Source organism: Medicago truncatula, chromosome 4, assembly GCF_003473485.1.
Source record: "Medicago truncatula cultivar Jemalong A17 chromosome 4, MtrunA17r5.0-ANR, whole genome shotgun sequence".
NCBI classification, from domain to species: Eukaryota; Viridiplantae; Streptophyta; class Magnoliopsida; order Fabales; family Fabaceae; genus Medicago; species Medicago truncatula.
Genome location: NC_053045.1, coordinates 60,893,782 through 60,913,491, shown reverse-complemented (window position 1 = coordinate 60,913,491; position 19,710 = coordinate 60,893,782). Strand labels below are relative to the sequence as shown.

Genomic DNA, 19,710 nt, shown 5'->3' with positions numbered 1-19,710 from the left:
TTCAATGTATTTCAAATTGTGCAATAAATATTTGTTAGACTTTGCTAACTTTTATGCACCAAATAAGTAATCTCTCCGTCTCTATACATAAGTTTCATTTTCATGTTTCTTAAGAAAAATTGTTAGTAAAGATAAGAGTTGTGTTATATAGCACGTCTACCTTTTCGACGAATTTGCACGACACGCTGCTACACACAACTTGCTCAATGAATAACCTTAAATACTGATACTAGTTTATCCATATACTAAAGTAAAACAATAAAGTAAATACTAAAACAAAAAATAAGCATCAATATTCTTTATTGCTATGTGATCATCTGTACCACTTCACTCCAAAGCAATGTTTTCTTCAGTGGGATAAAGTATAAACCATCAGAGTTTATTTAAATATTAATTAATAGGATAAGATTGAGCTATAGTAGCATAACACTATCACAACTCACAAAGGATATTTTGTGATTTCTCATCAAATAAAAGAGAGAAAAACGTTATCATGCAACATGCACGAAAAACTCTATCGTGCTCTATATCATTTTCCTAAAGATAATGTGTCTATTTTGTGTGTGAATATTACAAAATTGTCATTTATTTGTATGTGTATTAAATTTGACTTTACAGATTTCAAGAGAAGATAGTATGTAGTATTAATTAGGGGTATGTTTAGGAAGAAAAATAAATAAATATGCATCTAATGATATCTATAATTGAATAATTGATTATCTGGTATGTATTATAAACCAAATACATTAATTATTCAATGAATAATATATATATATATATATATATAAAAGAAGGAATATATTTAATTCTTTCAAAAAAAAAAGATAGAATATATTTAATGTGATTATTTTATGTTTAATGTATCTAAAATACTTTTTTATGTATTTATATTGGAGTAGATAATTTTCACTTATAAGATTTCAATACACTTCCTTAAAAAAAAATACACTTAAATGGTATTGATTATGAGTTTATTGAAAAATAGAAATAATAAACGTATCTAATAATTTAAAAATGAATTTGTATTTAGATATAACTTTTTTTTCCTCAAAAGGTACTTAAAAAAAAAGTACGAAAGGAACAAAGATGTTTAGAAGTGCTAGCTTATCTGGCAAATGCTGAAACTGCAAGGTCGGACGTCGTGATTCGAATTCGAACCAAGGATCTCACAGTTGTGTGTGAGTTTAATTTCAATGGATTACCATTCATCTAAGACCAAAAAAAAAGGAAAGAAGATGGTTTATTTTAACCAAACTTTGAATTTATTTTTACAATTAAGCTTTATGTTAAATAATGAAGTAAGTTTGAAACAAACAATTATCAAAAACAAAAGTGGAACCAAACCCCCGGGTGGGTACAAAACGAAGAGCAAACAAGCACCCATCAAGTTACGAATAGATGCTTGGTGAGGTAACCCCTTAATTCAAAATTTCAACTTGCAAGATGATGAAGAGCTCAATGCAAATTCAACGGTTAGCGAATTTATTCAAAATTACCATTGGAATATGCCAGCCGGTTTGTGCGAAAATCTTCCGGTCCTGAGGCAACTTGTGGTGCAAGTTATCATACCGTCAAAGCAAAAGCGTGTTCAATTGATTTGGAATGCTACAACCTCAGATAATCTATGCTTTTCTATTCAAATCTCATAAATCTCAAGAGCTTTTAGTGCTACAACTATTTGGTCTAAATTAAGACATTCCTCCCTCAAAATCCTTGCTTGTCTGGAGGATTATGCTTGACGAAATTCCATATAATGATAAGCTAAAAGAGAGAGGTTGTAATCTGCCTTCAGTCTGCAATCTGTGTCGGTGCCATGAGGAAATTATTCCATTTATACTTTGTCTGCTCATATGCAGTCCATATTTGGCGTTGGCCATGGTTTTCCTTGGTTCTTAATTCAACATTGCATTTCTCATAATATTTGGCCGTTTCAAAAAAAAAAAAATGACATTTGGAGCCTTTGTGAGAGAGGTTAGTCACCTTAGTGTAAGTTGGTCATCAAATCTACCATTATTAGTTTATTAATGCTATTTGGTCTGCTAGAAAAAATTTCAGGATCAAAAAGAAAATCACTCCTTGGAAATCCTATATTTTCTCAAATCATATCTAATGTTCCACTAGTTGGGAACAAATCTAAGCTTTCTTTCACTTCTTCAATGACAGAATTTGTGATCCTTAAAGCCTTCAAAGTCAATATACAATGTCATTGAAGAATGCCCTTATCATCAAGAAAGTAGTGTAGCATCCTCCTACTGAGCAGTGGATCAATGCAATGCCACTGTGATGGAGCGGCTATTGGTAATCCCGGTGCCTCAGCTTTTGGAGGTAATTTAAGAATCAAGTTTGGTCAATTTTTAGGTTTTTTTGCATAATACTTGGGCATTAGTAACTCTCTAAACGCTTAGCTCTTTGGGGGCAATGAGAGCTGTTAAGATAGCCAAAGACAAAAACTGAAATAATTTATAGCTTGAGAAAGACTCGATGCTTTATGGTTTTAGCTTTAATTCCTTTGTGGTGGTGCCTTGGCAGATATGGAACAATTGTATTTCCATGTCTTCCTATATGAACTTCGTGGTATCTCACATACATAGGAAATGCAATAGTATTGCTGACAAGCTAGCTTGAATTCTTTTGTCTATCACTTTTCCATTCCTATATCTGTTAATTAGGGAAGATTATGTTAAAAACAGGCTAGGGGTGCCTTGTTAATCAATTTTAGTGTGCTAGCTTCTTGCTTCTCACCTAGTTAAAAAAAAAAAAAAAATGATACCAAGTACCCAATTTTTTTTTTATAAACGTTGTCATTCAAACATCACAAAGTAAAACAAAAAAATCATTTTAGATAGATAACATAGTTGGGTAGAGATATTTATATGTCCGGTCATTGAAATTATAAGTAACAAAAAGAGTAAAAGTATATTTTAGGCTTAATTACTCTTTTGGTTCCTTAACTTATTTTTTGGTGTCGTTTTGGTCCCTTAACTATTAAAAGTTTCGTTTTGGTCCCTTAACTTACTTTTTGGTTTCGTTTTGGTCCCTTAACTATTAAAAGTTTTGTTTTGGTCCTTTAACTTACTTTTTGGTTTTGTTTTGGTCCATTAACTCTTCCTCCGTCAACTACTTTGGTCCTTTATGTTAGGATGAATGTATTAGAGTTAAGGGACCAAAATGAAACCAAAAAATAAGTTAAGGGACCAAAACGAAACCAAAAAATAAGTTAAGGGACTAAAACGAAACTTTTAATAGTTAAGGGACCAAAAGAAAACTCAAAAATAAGTTATGGGACCGAAATGAAACTTTTAATAGTTAAGGAACCAAAACGAAACCAAAAAATAAGTTAAGGGACCAAAAGAGTAATTAAGCCTATATTTTATTATTTTATATTTGTGTGTTGATTTATTGGATATTCACTTTTTTTTTTTACCTTAATAAATCAACTTCTTAAGAAATGATTTCAAAAAAAAATAAAAAATTATGATACATAAATTTGTAAATACGTTTTGAGCTTTGTAACTTTCTTTAATCTAGTGAGCTATCAAGATATAGTACACTAACCCAAAAAAATTATGTACAAAACAAAAGTACAAATAAGTTATGCAATTATATCTTGAACTCATACTCGGTTCCTTAAAATGATATCGACTAGACCTTATCACGATATTTTTTACCGGAAATGTGACACGGTCATTTTCCACCACACAACCATGGTTTCATATCACTTGCATAAATGGAAAAACAATGAGCAAAGCTTCACAAAAAAAGTGTCCTGTTTGTGTTGATGTAAATAGTAGCCACGAGCACACTTGTCCAATCTTACAACAGCCAAACCAGATCTCTTATGCTGTTTTACTACAACGAGGTCGATGCCAACTACAACGTCTAACCATCGAAAGCAACGTGTGAAAGTGAAAGCAACTTTGTTAATTTTTTATTTTGATTTAATTTTTTAAGTTTTAAAATCGAACTTAACTCATAAACCGATTTTCAAAATAAAATGTGCACTTTTTGTAAACTATAATAAGAGTTTATCTTTACTCAATGAAAAGCCGGATTTCCTCACTTCACTCTTTCACATCCAACATTATCAAGCTTAGTCTATCATTAAAAACGATATGTGGTTCCTATCAATATGCGTTGATATCATGTTAATTAATTTTTACATTACACATAATTTTATCCTTAACAATCAAGTTAGTTTAAGCTCGGATTAGATCATATTTTTAGAATTATGAATTAATAAAATGAGTAATATGCCTGTTCAAAAATAAATAAATGAGTAATATCAATCATTAATGAATAAATAAAATGTAGATATTGTAGGTATATTAAAATGAATTGTGAATTTATTAAAAAAAAAAAATAATGATTTTGTCACGTTACCCATTAGAATTACCATTTCAACCTTGGAGGAAGTCCAAAATAAGGCACCAAAAATTGCCCCTCTTCTATAAATACAAGTAACTCTCCTATTTATGCCCATACCAATATTGAGACACACACACTCTTCTCCTCTTGCATTGCAGTCCCCACAAGTAACAAAACACAGTACAAGCATCATCATCAAAACGGAGGAAAAAAAGAGATCAAGTTGCAGCAGCAGGAGAAAAATGCGGTTGTCTTACGTTTGTGAGGGACAACAAAAAGAATTGGGAAGACAACAAGCACCTGGTTCTTGTCCTTATTGTGGTGGCAAAGTTGAAGCCATGGATGTTGAGGTTCAATCCAAGCTCTGCTTCTTACCTATGTGCTTTCAGATCAAGAGGAAATACTTTTGTACTCTTTGTTCTAGACGCTTAGAAATTTTGTATGACTAAACTATGCTCTTAATATTTGTCTTAATTGGCCATTAGAGATGAAAATAACTAGGCCTGGTGGGTTATGTTATGACTTATGAGTATTTATTTTTTCTTTTGTTTATGTTGATGTTTGTTCTTCTGGGTACTAACAAGTCCATTATTCCAACATGTTTAACTGGTACCTCAAAATAGGCCCCATATTGAGTACTTTTGAGATGTCTTTTTTTGTCCGAAGTTTTGAATTATGTTTCACACTATTCAGTTTCAATCAAATCAATGCTTGTGGAACCGTAGATCCGGATAAACTCTATCAATTTGCATCTTGAAGGCTTAAAATCAGAAGTGTCTTATTTGTTGTCTTTTTGAGATAAAACAATTTTTGTGAAAGTGACTAGTGATGAATGTGGATCATTAGAGATTCAAAATTGTATTTTCCATTGTCATACTGCTAATGCTGGGTAAATATATGACAATGAAACACAATGCAGAACAGGACTAATCAATTATCATAAGGGTACAATTTTAATTTTAGTTATATACGGATGATGGATTGTTGTGCACTTGGTGGGTCAGTTTCTGAAGAATCCAAACAGAACCAACAAGTCAAATTCAGCCAAACGTTCTTGTGCATGTAGACTGACACAGAAATGCAGTAAATTAAATTGCGGGGAAGTGATATTAGAAACTTCAAACAGCAATTTAATTGAGGCTGGAAATAGGATGAACCGAGTTAGGTTTTGCAAGTTGGTTTGCTGATATTGCCACAACCACTAGAATCACATAAAATTTTATGTTGATTGTCCAAATTGAACAAAGTGGTCTGAAACACAAAATAGAGTCAAAACGGTAACAACTAATGAAAATATGATTTGCCAATATTGCCACAACCACTAACACAAAGTTTTGAATTCTGGTAAATGATGCCTCGTATGAAAAGATTATCCTTGGTTAGGAATCCGATTGTGAAGAATACACGAAATAAAAACACAAACATTCAAAGGAACTTTCTCATGTCAAATTAAATACGCTAATAAGGAAGGAGATTGTGACCCCTTATTAATGAAAAATTGACAGGCACTTTGAATTGTATAACTTGCTATAGGATCTAGTTGTCATCGTCAATGGTCTTCAATATCAACATGCAAAGTAACAGCCTCCACCGCCACTTTTATGCCTTCATAACCCCACCCCCACCCCCACCCACCCTAAATAAAACATCTCCGCCGCTAAAATCCAACGATTTTCAGCCAATTCAAACAACTGCTTAAACCTATCTCTAAGAGGAATACTACCTAATAAAGGATTTGTTCATACAGATGATTTGAGTCCATTACCAACTACCCTTTTTTAATTTTCTTCGAACCAACTCTCTGTCCCTAATAGACTGCTTTATGTGTCACTCATCTGTCGTTCCATGAAGCTTTTCCATTAAACTAAATGTCTATTAGCAAACAATGATTTAGTCATGAATGTGTCTACTAGTACGAACCTCACAAAATTTACTAAATGTTAATTTTATGATTATTTTTTTTTAAATCTACATTGTTCATAAATATAAAACCCCTTTAGAAAAAACATAGGAATCATATCCATATTATAAGACCTTGATATGAACCTCTCATTAGGGTTTTGAAAAAAGTAACATGCATTATGAACCTTCGTATTAGATAATAAGATAAGATAAGACATGCTTTAAGAGTAAGTTTTTTTTTTTAACAAATTAAAATGGAATATATTGCTCAAAAGTATAGTGATTCACCTCGTACAAGGTGTGTTAAAGTGATGAATCACCTAATGTCTGTCACATCAACACGGCACCTAATACAGATGTCATCACCACTAAAAATAAAGTACAGACAAATTACATGACACCCAAACATATGAGTGGATGTCTCCACCAATCTTGAAAACCAAAAGCAACAGGCACAAAGTTTGAAGATAGCCATAAGAAGGAATTTAGCTTTTAAGAGTAAGTGATATCAAATTGTGAAACTTCTTTTTTTAACATTTTTTTTTTCACAATCTTCTTTTTTTTTTTTTCTTTTTTTAATAGTTGTGAAACACTTTTTTTTTTGTGAGTTGGATATCTTATACGCACAGCTAGAGAGATTAAACGTTGAAATCAGATATTGATGTAATATATGGCAAAACACTCTCTTAAAAAATTTAATAAAAGAAAACACCATAATAAATATCCACATAATTCTCTCCAAAAAAAAAAATCCACATAATTCCCTTTTTTCATGAACAAACTTAGATGTTATATCATTTTGTAAAAGTTTTTTTCCTTAATATTTGCGAAAAATGTTTCATATCAATCGTAAAAACTGGAAACACATTTAAAAACGGTTTTTGTTAAGATGACATTTTTTACAAATTGATAAAAATAATATAATATTGCACCATCATTATATTAAGTAGTTAAATGAATTGTTTTTTGAAAAAAAAATTCTATCATTGAAAATTATAATAAGTAAATATTAATTATCAAAAATGTCGACAAACTACAATTTAATTTTTCAGTATTTATATTACTTATAATAGAGAAATTGATTTTTTTAGGAAAATTGATTATTTTTTATGATAAAATATAAAAAAATTAGTATGATTCTTATAAGCAATAAAATGATGTTTTTTCCTTATGAAAATGATATTCTCTAAAATATAAATATCTACAAAAAATATATCTCTTTATTTCAATTTGTCGATGCGGTGCACCGTAGATGTTCCCCTAAGTTAGGGGTTAACTAGTGTTATTAATTTTTTTAAGGAAATTAGTGGTATTGATTAGTAGCTCTTAGTATATATCGATCATAAAATTAGCAACACGCGTCTGAAATAAGGAAATATTTTTAATATATTTTAAAAAAGGAAATACCATAATATCACACTCTTTGTTTATGAGTTATGACAGCCTTCTTATGTGTTAAGTAATTCCGTAAGAAGAGAAAAATTTGCTAATTGCAATTCCGTAATATTTGGTTGCACCGCATTATGATACATTTAATTGGGAAACACAAATAATTAAATCAAAGAAATTAGTACATTTTATTTTTTGTCTTTTGTCAAAAAAATAAGGTATTACATTCAAAAAAAAAAAAATTAATGAAATATGATAACATCACAACCTTTTTTGCAATATATCACACCCTTTTTAGGTTGTGTGATTCCGTAAATCCACACACCGCGTTACAATACATTTAATTATTTCTATAACAATAACATTAATGTAATTCAATTTTGGTAGTGATTGAGGGTTCACCTCGCTATAAATAAACTTTACTGCCCTCACTATTTCCACACAATTCAATTTCAACTCAACCATAGTCTTACAACTCTTTCATTCAAAATCTTAGCAATTACTACCAGTTATTACCAACAAAAAAATGTCGAGGTCCGCTTCTCTTTTGATTGTATCAATGTTGATTCTCGGAATTTCGTTGTTATCCGATGCAGTTGCCCCGGTAAACTCCCCAGCAGTGTCTCCGACAAGTAATTCTCCTTCGCCAAGTGTGGTACACTCTCCAACAATGTCTCCGGCAGTGAATGCTCCGGCACCAAGCGCAACAAACACCCATGCTCCGGTCCCAAGCCCTACCAGCACCAACGCTCCGGCACCAAGCACTGCAAGCAACAATGCTCCGGCACCAAGCGCAACTAATACCCATGGTCCAGCACCAAGCGATACCACCAGCAACCATGCTCCTGCACCAAGCGCTACCAGCACCCATGCTCCGGCACCAAGTGAAACCAGCACCGCTCATGCTTCGGCGCCAAGTGTTACTAAAACGCATGCTCCAGCACCAAGTCCTCATCATTCTGGTTCTGCGAGATTGAGTGGTTATGTTGGTATCAATGTTGTGGTGGCTTTGGTCTTAGGAAGCTTTGTTTTTTAGAATGTTGGTAGTTTACATGCATCTAAACATCGTTGCTTTTATTTCCTGTCTTTATGTTGTTGAATTTCGTCGTACTCTAGTTTAGTCTCTGCTTATGTCTTTTGTGCTTATGGAATGTACTTATTGTCACGTTGAAAATTATGCTATTATTTATTTCGATTTTAGTTTTTTTCACTAGTTTAGTTTTTATTAATTATATACATTTACAAAAGAGTGTCTAAAGCCTATATTAATCATCTCTTCTATCTGAAGAGGAATGAATTAAGAGAGATCATATCAATCAAATGTTTTTTTTTTGGGTGTAGATGGACTATGATGACGTATTGCACATGTTTTTCTAGTAGTAAATGGACTAGTTAAAAAAAACTTGATTTCCTATTTTTCCTCATAAATTTAAAAGTAGTAGTTTATAAGACTAATGACTATACAACAAAAAAATACATCAGATAACTATTATAAGCAAAATTTACATTTTTTAATTTCATTAAATAACTTATGTATTTAGTCAATATTATATACTAAATACATGTGTTATTCAATAAATCTAAAAAGTTAAATTTTGTTTATAATAGCGACCGAAGTTGTACACTAAGTAAAAAGACTAATTTAAAGTAACTAACTTTTATTGAAGGCAATTTCTATGGTACACTCAATAAAATTGAGTGTACTAGTACACGCATATATTAAATGAATAGTTTAATGAGTTATTTTTTTTAGAAAAAATATATTTTCTATTAGTTATAATTATAATAATTATATTTTATTTCTCAAAAGTGTCGGCAAATCAAAATTCAATTTTTTTTAATTTTTAATACCCATAATAGTGAATATTGATTATTTTTTTTGGATAAAATGTTAAAAAAATTAGTATGATTCTTATAAAGGATGAAATGACGTTTTTTTTTATAAAATAATATTTTCTAAAATATAAAAGTTGATAAATATCTCTTTATTATATAAAAATAATTGATAACTTATTGATTTATGAAATAGGTGTACTGGTACACTTTAATTTAAGGGTGTACCATATAAACTCCCTTGTTGAATTAGTATAAAAATTTAAGTCATGTATAATTTCATTTTAATAAAAATCAAATTTTACTTATTAATGTAACTAATTCTTGTAATAACCTTTTAAATGCATTTTAATTTGTAACTTAAAACTACCCAAAATTTATGCACTAATATGTACTTCATCCGTCTCAAAGTATGTGTCACTTTGACAATTTCACATAAATTAATAAATGTAGTTAATGTGTATACAAAAGAGTAATTATGAGTTATTTTTAAAACTATCATTCATTAATTGTATCAAAAATATAAATAAAAAGAATTGGAAAAATATAAAGTAAATAATAATAGGGGTTTTCTAACCTATGCAACATTGTGGACTAGGTATTGGGTTCGCGATCTGCAACTAGGTATTGTGAACTTTGAGTTTGATTCCAAAACCGTGATAGATAGTCTTTATGGTATTAAAACTGGCGTCTCTAATTTTAGCGCAGTAATCAATGATTGTAGACGCATGTTAGCTTATGATTTAGTAACCTCTGATGTTAGGTTTATTCGGAGACAAGCCAACGAAGTCGCTCATAGTTTTGTTAGAGTGGCTTTGTGTCATGCTAGTTTCCATATTCATATTATGATTCCATCGTGTATCTATACTATTATTATGAATGAAATGCAATAAGTTTCTTCTTGTAAAAAAAAAAAAAAACATTGCATAGGATAAGGTGCAATAAATATTCCATATTTTTCTATATAAACTATGATATTAATTATCCTTTTCTTGAAAAATGATTTTTTTTCTCTATCCTATAAATCATTCTATTTTTGTTATTTACTTCATACTACAACATAAAGATTGCTTCTACTAATTATTAAAAAAACTTCTAATTTTTCTATTTCTCCACCATTGTCAAGTAGTGAGTCAAATGCCCAGAAAACGTAATTTGACGACAATGTATTATTTTTAAAGCTGCAAATACCATCTCTTTTGTGGCAAAACACAACAACACATGATGAAAAACAATATCGCACCAGAAGTATAATCAATGGACAAAAATAGTGCCATTTAATTTGGGAAATGCTAGTTTTTTCTCATCATGGGAAAGTTAGTTTTTGGCCATTAGATTAAATAGGGAACACAATTTTACCATAGTCTCTCAACATTAAATATTTTCCACCACATCTTCCACCACCACTCTTCTGCCCCACCTTTGCTGTACCGTAACACATAATGTGATATCTCACAACTCCATCTTTTCTTTAATTCAACACTTATACAGTACAAATAGACATATGTGTTTTCTCTATCAATATTAAAAGAATCATCTTTTGTTTAATTCTTCATCCTTATACTCACAAAATCCATAATCTATTGGTTTTCTAATCTCTCTATCAATAACTAATACGTACATAAGAGAGAAAATCAACCCACTTATACCAAAGAAGACTTCTTTTTATCAAACTAAAACATACGCACAACTACAAAACACTTTTCCATTATTGTTCATCTTCACCAAATTGAACTATCCAGAGCGAACGTTATCTTCACAAACAAATAAACCAGCCATAAAAGTTAATTTCAGAAAATCCAGAGTATATGATTGTTCATCTTTTCCATTATTATTTTCACCTTCACCAAATTAATTACAAATTCAGAAAATTAGGAATGAAAAACTCATAAAATAAAAATAAGAAATTAAAAAAAAAATCCAAAACCATATCAATTTTTGATCAAATTAATCAAATCATCACAAAATATAGAGAAAGTGAACGAGATTTAGATGTTAAACATGGTGATGGTGGTGGTTATGATGAGAGAGAGAGGAGGGGGGAGGAGGTAGAGAGAGAAAGTGAGAAATTGGATGATTGTGTGGTTGAAGAGAAAGGGAGAAAAATCTAATATTGAGGGAGCATGATAAGAGTATGTTCTCTATTTAATCTAAAGATTAAAACTTACTTTCCTATGGAGGGAAAAAAGTCTTCTTTCCCAAATTAAATGGCACCTTTAGGATATGCATATTTTAAGCTGCAAATAAGCCTCTAATGATGGGGAAATGAAGAGAAAATTACGATTTGAAGATATTTGATTACATATAAATTTAAATCAATTTTCGTGACACCCTTATCTAAAGAAAAGCTATTGCATTTGATCATGGATAATTTTAAAAGCATTTATTACTAGAAGCAATCTTTATTGGAAAAAATAGAATGATTTATAGGATAGAGAAAAAAAAATCATTTTTCAAGAAAAGAATAATTAATATCATAGTTTATGTAGAAAAAACATGGTACATTTATTGCACCTTATCCTATGCAATATTGCATAGGTTAGAAAATCCCATAATAATAAAGGACATGATAAGAAAATAATCATTAATGATTCATTGAGACGAATGGATTAATTATTGTAAATTGATATATAGTTTGGGACAAACAAATGTATGTTAGTAGAATGACATATAACTATCCCCGTGAGCTTAGCTCAGTTGGCAGGAATATTGCATATTATATGCAGGGGTTGGGGTTCGAACTTCAGACACCCCATTTCTCCACAATTAAATTGTGTGAGCTCTAACTACTGGACTACTTGACAAAAAAAAAAATGACATATAACTTGAGACAAATAAAGTAATAATTATGCGTGAAATATTGGTCGTTGTGCAAATGTGGGAAGACTCACAATCTTACATTTCTCCATCTTAATAGAAACGAGTTGTTTTTTTTTTTTTTATCTTTTGATTAACATTTATCACGGTGAGTATTTTCATTTATAATTTTTATTATGATTGTGATCACTGTTAATCTATTACCAACCATGGGTGTCAACCAGATTTTTAAGTTGTTTCATGAAAATAATGTTTTTGATTCAATTTACATCATAAATTTCACTCGGTTAAATAAGGTACTTTTTTATTTATATTTTTTAATCGTGATAATGGTTTCTAACCATCGAAATTTGATGTCGTTTCATCAACATAATTGTTATACGCACCAAATTGGTCATTGTTTTATACTCCCTTCGGTCCTATTTATAAGAGAATTTTGGGTCAACAAAAGTTGATGTATCTAGTTAAAAATTCAGTCCAAATACATTCACTTATGTTGACCTAAATTTCTCTTATAAATAGGACCGGAGATAGTAATATGTAACATGTATGCAAATGTGAAAAGACACACAATCTTGCATTTGACCATCTTAATAGAAAATAGTGTTTTGTATCTCTTGACAAACATATTATCACGTGTTTTTTTTTTTTTTTGCTATCTTTGCGAAAAATGTCCAACTTTTATGATTTACGGTCACCCCATCTAGGATGCAAAATTGACAGGTTTTGAAAAACTTGCTGAAATGCTCGCTGGGACCTTGTGGCTCGCCTCTGTCATATTGAGTTTTCTTGAGAATTTTCCAAACTAGCATCTTTGTTTCAAATGCCATTGGGTTTGTCGGTTGAAACCACTGCGTGATCTTCCCCTGTTGACTGTTGTCTGCTAAAGTCTCCTAATGTTTGTCTCGATTTATCTTCCAATGTTATTTACTTTTATACCATGCACAATGAAACAACCAATACCTGGGTAGTACTATCTATGATCAATTATTGCTCATGAGTTTATTTTTTTATATTTTTTTCACGATTTATGAGTAAAATAACTTAACTTAAACAATAAAGACAAAACTTAATAATACAAAAATCTTAATTAAATCGTAGTTTCTCTGTTGAAATTAATCATCAATCCCCAACACCAACGCTAAAAACTTGATGGTCAATTTAACAAATGTACTAAATTGTCGTCAATTAGAAATATTTATATAAGTTTGTATCCGCATGGATTGTAAAATTATGACTTAACGGCTACAATTATGATTAGGATGTTTAACTTGGAGGTTGTACTTGACTTTTTGATTGATTTAACGAAGTAAAATAGATGAAACAACGATTAGGTCTTGTTAAATTCCATTTTCTTTCACTACTTGATAAATGGGTCCATCACACATGTTGTATTTTAGCATGTCTTAATTCACGTTGCGTTTATCACCTGCGTGACTTAAGTCATGCTGGAAGCATTTTCGGAAGTGAGCAAATTTTGATGGGAGAAGAGCAATTTTCAATTGTTTACTCAGTTTCACGATATTTTGACAAAATAGATAAACCTAATGTCTTGGCACTTAACCCGCTTTGAATGATCTTAAGTACAAGACGAAAACTAAAATTCTTGTCCCTCACCAAAGCACAAAACAACTTTTTGTTCCAAGCACAAGCTGTGTAAATTAGCAAAATAACATTTTTTCCATCAAACATTGTATAAAACAAAAAATTGTTCAACACCATAACAATTTGTCCAGCGTTGTTCAACCTTGTTTTGCACTATCCTATCTTTTACGGTTCTATCAAGTACTTACTTTTTAACGTATCAAAAACACTGACTTGATTGAACACTTTAAGTAATTATAAAATGGAGTATAATAGCTAAAACAGGTGGTGGAAATAGTGAATCCATCTTGTTTATTTTAGTCACAATGCCCTTTATAGGGCCTAATAGCTCATATTAAAGTGTCAAAAATGTAATTAAAGTTGAAATTTGGGGGTTAATTTGTGAAGAGAAAAAACCCTAAAATAAACCCTAACCAGTTAACAGAAGATGAATTAGAGTGGTTGGGTTGAAGAGTCCCTTTTCGTATGCCTGCAAATCCATCAGGTATCAAAGGAATTTCAACCCTCTTCACTTTCACTCCTCGTCAAGTTTTGTTAAGCAATCGAACCATGAAGAACGGAACCCTAAACCCTGAACAGAAGCAGAAGCTTCTTCTGAACCAATCAATTGCTCTTTACTTGGAACGCTCTGGATTCTCCAAAACCCTCAAAAAGTTTCTCTCTGAAGCCAAAATTGAGGTGGGTCACTTTCCATTCATTCGTTTGGACACTGTTTTTGATAAAGTTTACATTTTTTTATCATCTGTAGAATATTGTATGATTGTAATGTTGTTTTTGGAGATGTTTTTTCATTGTTTTTCTGCTAGAAATGTTATATCTGTAGTATGTAGAAGCATCTCGATTGAAATTAGGATTTGGTTGGATTGGCTTAGTTGAGCTTAAATACTCATATAAACATCTGTGAAACTGTTTGGAAGAGCTTATGAAAACAGTTTATGACGTGTCCATAAGCTGCTTTCAGCTTATTTTCCTAAGATTTCCGAAATAGCTTATGAAAACAGCTTATAGCTTATGTGAAAAGGATTTCACTTTGGTGACTTTAGTGTATTTAGAGGATGGATAAATGATTAAAATAAATTTTCTAGACGAGATATAATGATTGGTTAAGAGAGTGACATGAACAAAGGCACCAAAGTCACCCAAGTGAATTTGACTTTATTTTATGTATTATTATTGAAATAACTTACAAGCACTAATGTGATAAACACTTAATTGAGCTATTTATCCAAACAAGGCTTTAGTTTATTGTACTTCAGTTACCAAAAAGTCTCTATAAGCTTGTAGGTGATCATGTACAAGTTATATTTAATGAGTTAATTTTTAAAAACAATCAAACACAAAAGCTAATTTCAAAGTTATGCAAGAAGTTATTGTGTAAAAATCTCTTATGTGCCTGTTGAGAAGTTTTATGTAAACTGATTTTATTGCAAAATAGGTGTTCTGTGCCTTGTATTGGTTTGGTTTAGACTGATTTGTAATTTGTGAGAGCTTATTAATCAAAAACAAGTTATGATTCTTCATTCACAAAAAAAGTTCGGTAAGTTTATAATTGCTTACATTTTTATGAATTTAAATTTAAACAGGAGAGTTTCTTAAAAATTCGATGCAGTGCTGAGTCTAATTTCATCTTATACGAGGAGCTTTTTGTTTAATAAACTCAGTTATTGAAAAAATCTTTTAATATTTATTATGCCATAAATTTGCATTGAGAATGTCATCTAAATTGAGTCATTTCCTCTTTTAAATTTTCAAACCAAACTGAGAAGAACAGATCCTTGCTTAAGATTGCTTTAAGTAATTGCGTGCATACACAGCAAAAGGAATGATGTATGCTGTGCTGTCATATATAGAGCAGAATTCCTCTGTATTCCCTGTCTGTGTCCTCCTTCCCACCGTTCCATAACAAATTTGGCTGGATTATTCTTCTGTTTTACATTGTTGCTCCTTTTTCTGATGCAGAACGATAATACAGAGGGTTCAACAGTGGATCTAGAAGAGATGTGCCGCAAATATTTGGAAACAGGGTAAGACCAACAACCTTAGCTTTGTTCCACACTTTCAAGATTTTGGAGTAAAAAACTGATTTTGAACTACACAGTACAGTACACACTGCCTAATCCTGTAAACTGTACACTGACAAGATTTTGCCACCAGTGCAAAACTGTTCTTAGTTTTCTATTTCTATGTATAAAGTACAGTGTAACTGGCCATTGTCTGATGTTGTTGAGGATCCATGTATCAACAATATCAATTACTAGCTAGAAAGCTTGGACCAGTTGTAATTGTTAGTAGCACACTATAGCAGTGAAAAGTAGCAGTTGACCGCTATAAAATTTTCATACTGTGGCAAATTGGCAATTTTCAGTAGTGGTTGTTGCTTAAAACAATTTCTATGGTGGCTGACACAAAATTCACTACAGCATTCTGCCATGGCCGCCATTTTGCGGCATTTTATAGTATGAATTATTTATCCTACATTTGTAATCTTCAGACATCAGACAAGCAGTTATCCCACTACCTATGATTGTGGGTTGGCTGTTCTGAATCACAATCTGATACTGAGAACTATGGGAGGAATAATTGGAAGTTGCAATCTCACTTTTCTAATTCATGCTTACAAACCAGTTAATATTTGTCATTTCTGTCTCGTTTATATGCTAATTGAGCTTTTTGTTCTTGTTTTTCATCTCTCTTCAGTAGCAAGGATGCTAAGTCAACTATCAATGATCAAAAAGCGCAAGGTATGCTTTTAAATCCTTAAAAACCCATCTCTCTTGTTTATAACATTGAGTTATTTATTCTTTCCAAGAGTCAGATCTTTCTTGCATATCTCATTCTCTTGCTTCTTGAATCGTGGCAGTTAAATCTTAATGGTGGCTTTTCAATTACTGGTAATTGCAGGTGTGGATTCCAAAAATGACGAGGAAAAATCCAAGGGAAAAAAGAAAAAGAAAAGCAACGTAGTTTCTGAATCTGTTGTTGATAATGCGGAAGACAACCAATTGGAGTCACCAACTGTGGGTACTGAAAACAAAGTTAAGGATGATTTATCTACAGATGCCAAAGTTGATAATGGTGTTGAGACAGAGAAACGGTCCAAACATAAAAAGAAAAAGAACAATAAGTCAAATATTGAAGGGGGTGCGATAGAGCAGAATGCAGTTACAGAAAATAAAGTTAAGGATGATTTATCCATAGATGCCAAAGTTGAAAATGGTGCTGAGACAGAGAAGAGGTCCAAACATAAAATGAAAAAGAAAGATAAGTCAATTAGTGAAGGGGATGCAAAAGAGCAGATTGGAGACCCCGATGCAACAAATGAAGAAGCAATTCCTGAAGAGAAGAAAGATTCTAAGAAAAGAAAACGACCAATTTCTAAAGAAAATGATGAACAAGATACCGAAATGAAGGTAGATGAAGAAACCAAACGCAGGAAAATAGAAAATGGGAGTGAATCTAAGGGAGAAGACCAATCAGCAAAACCAAACGGGCACTCTGAGAATGGGGCAGTGCAAAAGTCTCAGAAGAAAAAACATAAAGAATCATCTGAGGTATGCAATAACTAGTATTTATTCTCTCCGAATATGGACATGGCATCCTTCTGGCCAATGGATAGGCACTTTGAAATCAGTCAGTGAGCTTGTATAGTTTCTTCATTTAAGATAGAATATACATATTCTTTATATCCCCTCTTTTTATTTTCAATTAAAAAAACTGTTTTCTTTAGGGAACTAGAACATCAGCCTGTGCTATAAATTCTTGAATAGAGTCTAAAACTTACCTAACATTTCAGGTTATTGTGTTTGCTGGCATCCCTTTAAATTAAATAGTTGACTATTACCAATTTCTATATATGTTTGTCTTATGCTCATAGTTATTTCCTTCTCCCATAAATGTTTGTCCGCTCTTGCTGCTTTCTATGCTGTTTAATTTTATTTATTATTTCATTCCTGGCTTTTGATAATTGTATTTCTTATACAGTTTTGGATTTTTAGTCATATGTATTTAGGACTCCTATTTCACCATTGAAACTAAGATTTATGTTGGGATTTTTGTCTTGTGTGACAAATGATATTGCAGCAAAAACCAGTGAAGGCGGCATTTCAACGCGTACAGGTTGACAAAGTAGAATTTGTTGATGAGAGGCTTCAGGATAACTCATATTGGGCAAAGGTGTGATATACTGATATGTTTTCCATGCATTTGGTGTTGTGATTTTTGTCCCAGTTGCATTATCTAAGAAATGTGTATGGGTCTATCTCTCTGCAGGATGGTGCCGAGAGTGGTTATGGTGCAAAAGCAGAAGAAATTCTTGGCCAAGTCAGAGGAAGGTCTGTTATTTCATATCCGTAGTGAAACAATTTTATTTCCAATATTTGCAGTTGTATTAAATGCATGCATAAAAAATGTCATTATTGATTATTTGTTTAGTGTATTTAGCATTGCAAGATTTATGTTTTCATAGACAAGCTATAAATAGGTCACTCTGTTGGTTGCATGAAGTTTTGATTTGTCTAGCGAGTTTTCGATGGAAAACCCGTTTGTTGAATGACAATGCTGAAGCTAGTTCAACTTTTTCTAGATTTTTTACAATATATTTCATTCATTTTTCTAAACCTTTTTAATTTCTTATTCAGCTAACCAATATAATTGTTTTATAATGTGTGTAATTTCTTCAAATACACTTTTATTACCATCTTATTTTGCTTTTTTGGTTACACCAAATATTTCTCTTGCAGGGATTTTCGCCACGAAAAGACCAAGAAGAAACGTGGGACCTATAGGGGTGGACTTATTGATTTACATTCCCACTCAGTTAAGTTTAATTATTCAGATGAGGAGTGACTGAGAAGCATAACTTTTTTCTTGTCAAGAAAGATTGTATCGATGTTTGCTACTTGAGCACCATGCAGGTGTTATCAAAATTTTGCTACATTATTGGTTTATTGAAACAATGTTGCTCATTTGGACAACGATATTTTAACAGTTTTGCAAATTTCATCGTGCTGCTTAATGCTTCCAGTGTTGCATCTAATATAACAATTCTGGGGCGTGAGCTTCTGTTTTGATTGCCTTGGGATATCATCGTATCAAATGGAAAGCTTATTTTGTTGAGTTGTGCTACTGTATTTACACAATGATTAAAGCAATGAAAGCAATGAAAACAGTATTTTTTTTGGTCACAACCCTCTGATTTTATGTCATCTATGAACACAAAGTTTCTTTCATTTATACAAGGTGGAAATTAGATAATTATGATCTAAATATAAAAAGAAAACTAATGCATGTGGGCTAGAGTATTTTTCATGTACTACCAATTTTTTATTTATTTATCCGTTAGTATCAAGGGTATATGTAGCTGACAACTGTAGCTGCTGATGTATATACAAATCGGCATGGCCTTATGATTTGCTCAATATTGCAGCTTAACCATGATGACATCTCCGGTTCAAGAGGAACTCACGACAATTTTTATGCCACTTCAAAATGCTTGTCTAACTCTGAATTGAAAATTAGTTGAGTAAATCTAGCATTTTCCCAAATGTTCAAGGGCAGCAGTGAACATAATCTTCTAAACTCATTTCTATCGTCTTTCATGGTTAATACAGCTTATTTTGAAGAATTGTCATATGGCGTCCAGTTGAGTTAGGGCATGTTCGGATTCACAGTAGAACCTTGGTGAATCATCGCAGTTTTGCATAATCTACATTTTTAAACTTTAACAAAATCACAATTGCCATTGTGATTTTGTAATGAGAGAAGCCAACAACATGCTAACATATTTTTTGTTGTTGACAA

General features: G+C 31.5%; 3 protein-coding genes across 3 annotated transcripts; all 3 read left to right on the top strand.

Moving 5' to 3' along the window:
- Nucleotides 1-4,470: 4,470 nt before the first annotated feature.
- Nucleotides 4,471-5,003, top strand: LOC11424701 (uncharacterized). The gene has a single exon (XM_003609987.4). The coding sequence runs from the start codon at nucleotides 4,473-4,475 to the stop codon at nucleotides 4,812-4,814; it is 342 nt and encodes a 113-aa protein (XP_003610035.2). The 5' UTR covers nucleotides 4,471-4,472; the 3' UTR covers nucleotides 4,815-5,003.
- A 3,179-nt stretch (nucleotides 5,004-8,182) lies between these two features.
- Nucleotides 8,183-8,692, top strand: LOC11418633 (mucin-1). The gene has a single exon (XM_003609986.2). The coding sequence runs from the start codon at nucleotides 8,183-8,185 to the stop codon at nucleotides 8,690-8,692; it is 510 nt and encodes a 169-aa protein (XP_003610034.2).
- A 5,637-nt stretch (nucleotides 8,693-14,329) lies between these two features.
- On the top strand, nucleotides 14,330-19,026 carry LOC11446015 (suppressor protein SRP40). Its single transcript, XM_003609983.4, has 7 exons — nucleotides 14,330-14,589; nucleotides 15,871-15,935; nucleotides 16,609-16,652; nucleotides 16,813-17,462; nucleotides 17,992-18,084; nucleotides 18,181-18,242; nucleotides 18,651-19,026. The coding sequence occupies exons 1-7, from the start codon at nucleotides 14,377-14,379 to the stop codon at nucleotides 18,754-18,756; spliced, it is 1,233 nt and encodes a 410-aa protein (XP_003610031.2). The 5' UTR covers nucleotides 14,330-14,376; the 3' UTR covers nucleotides 18,757-19,026.
- Nucleotides 19,027-19,710: the final 684 nt, after the last annotated feature.

What these genes read in the sequence shown, in the direction of transcription:
- LOC11418633 (XM_003609986.2), top strand. Translation starts at nt 8,183, where the DNA reads ATGTCGAGGTCCGCTTCTCTTTTGATTGTATCAATGTTGATTCTCGGA.
- LOC11446015 (XM_003609983.4), top strand. Translation starts at nt 14,377, where the DNA reads ATGCCTGCAAATCCATCAGGTATCAAAGGAATTTCAACCCTCTTCACT. An exon ending in CGCAAATATTTGGAAACAGG is followed by an intron (nt 15,936 to 16,608) that starts GTAAGACCAACA and finishes ATCTCTCTTCAG; the next exon opens with TAGCAAGGATGCTAAGTCAA. An exon ending in ATAACTCATATTGGGCAAAG is followed by an intron (nt 18,085 to 18,180) that starts GTGTGATATACT and finishes ATCTCTCTGCAG; the next exon opens with GATGGTGCCGAGAGTGGTTA.
- LOC11424701 (XM_003609987.4), top strand. Translation starts at nt 4,473, where the DNA reads ATGCCCATACCAATATTGAGACACACACACTCTTCTCCTCTTGCATTG.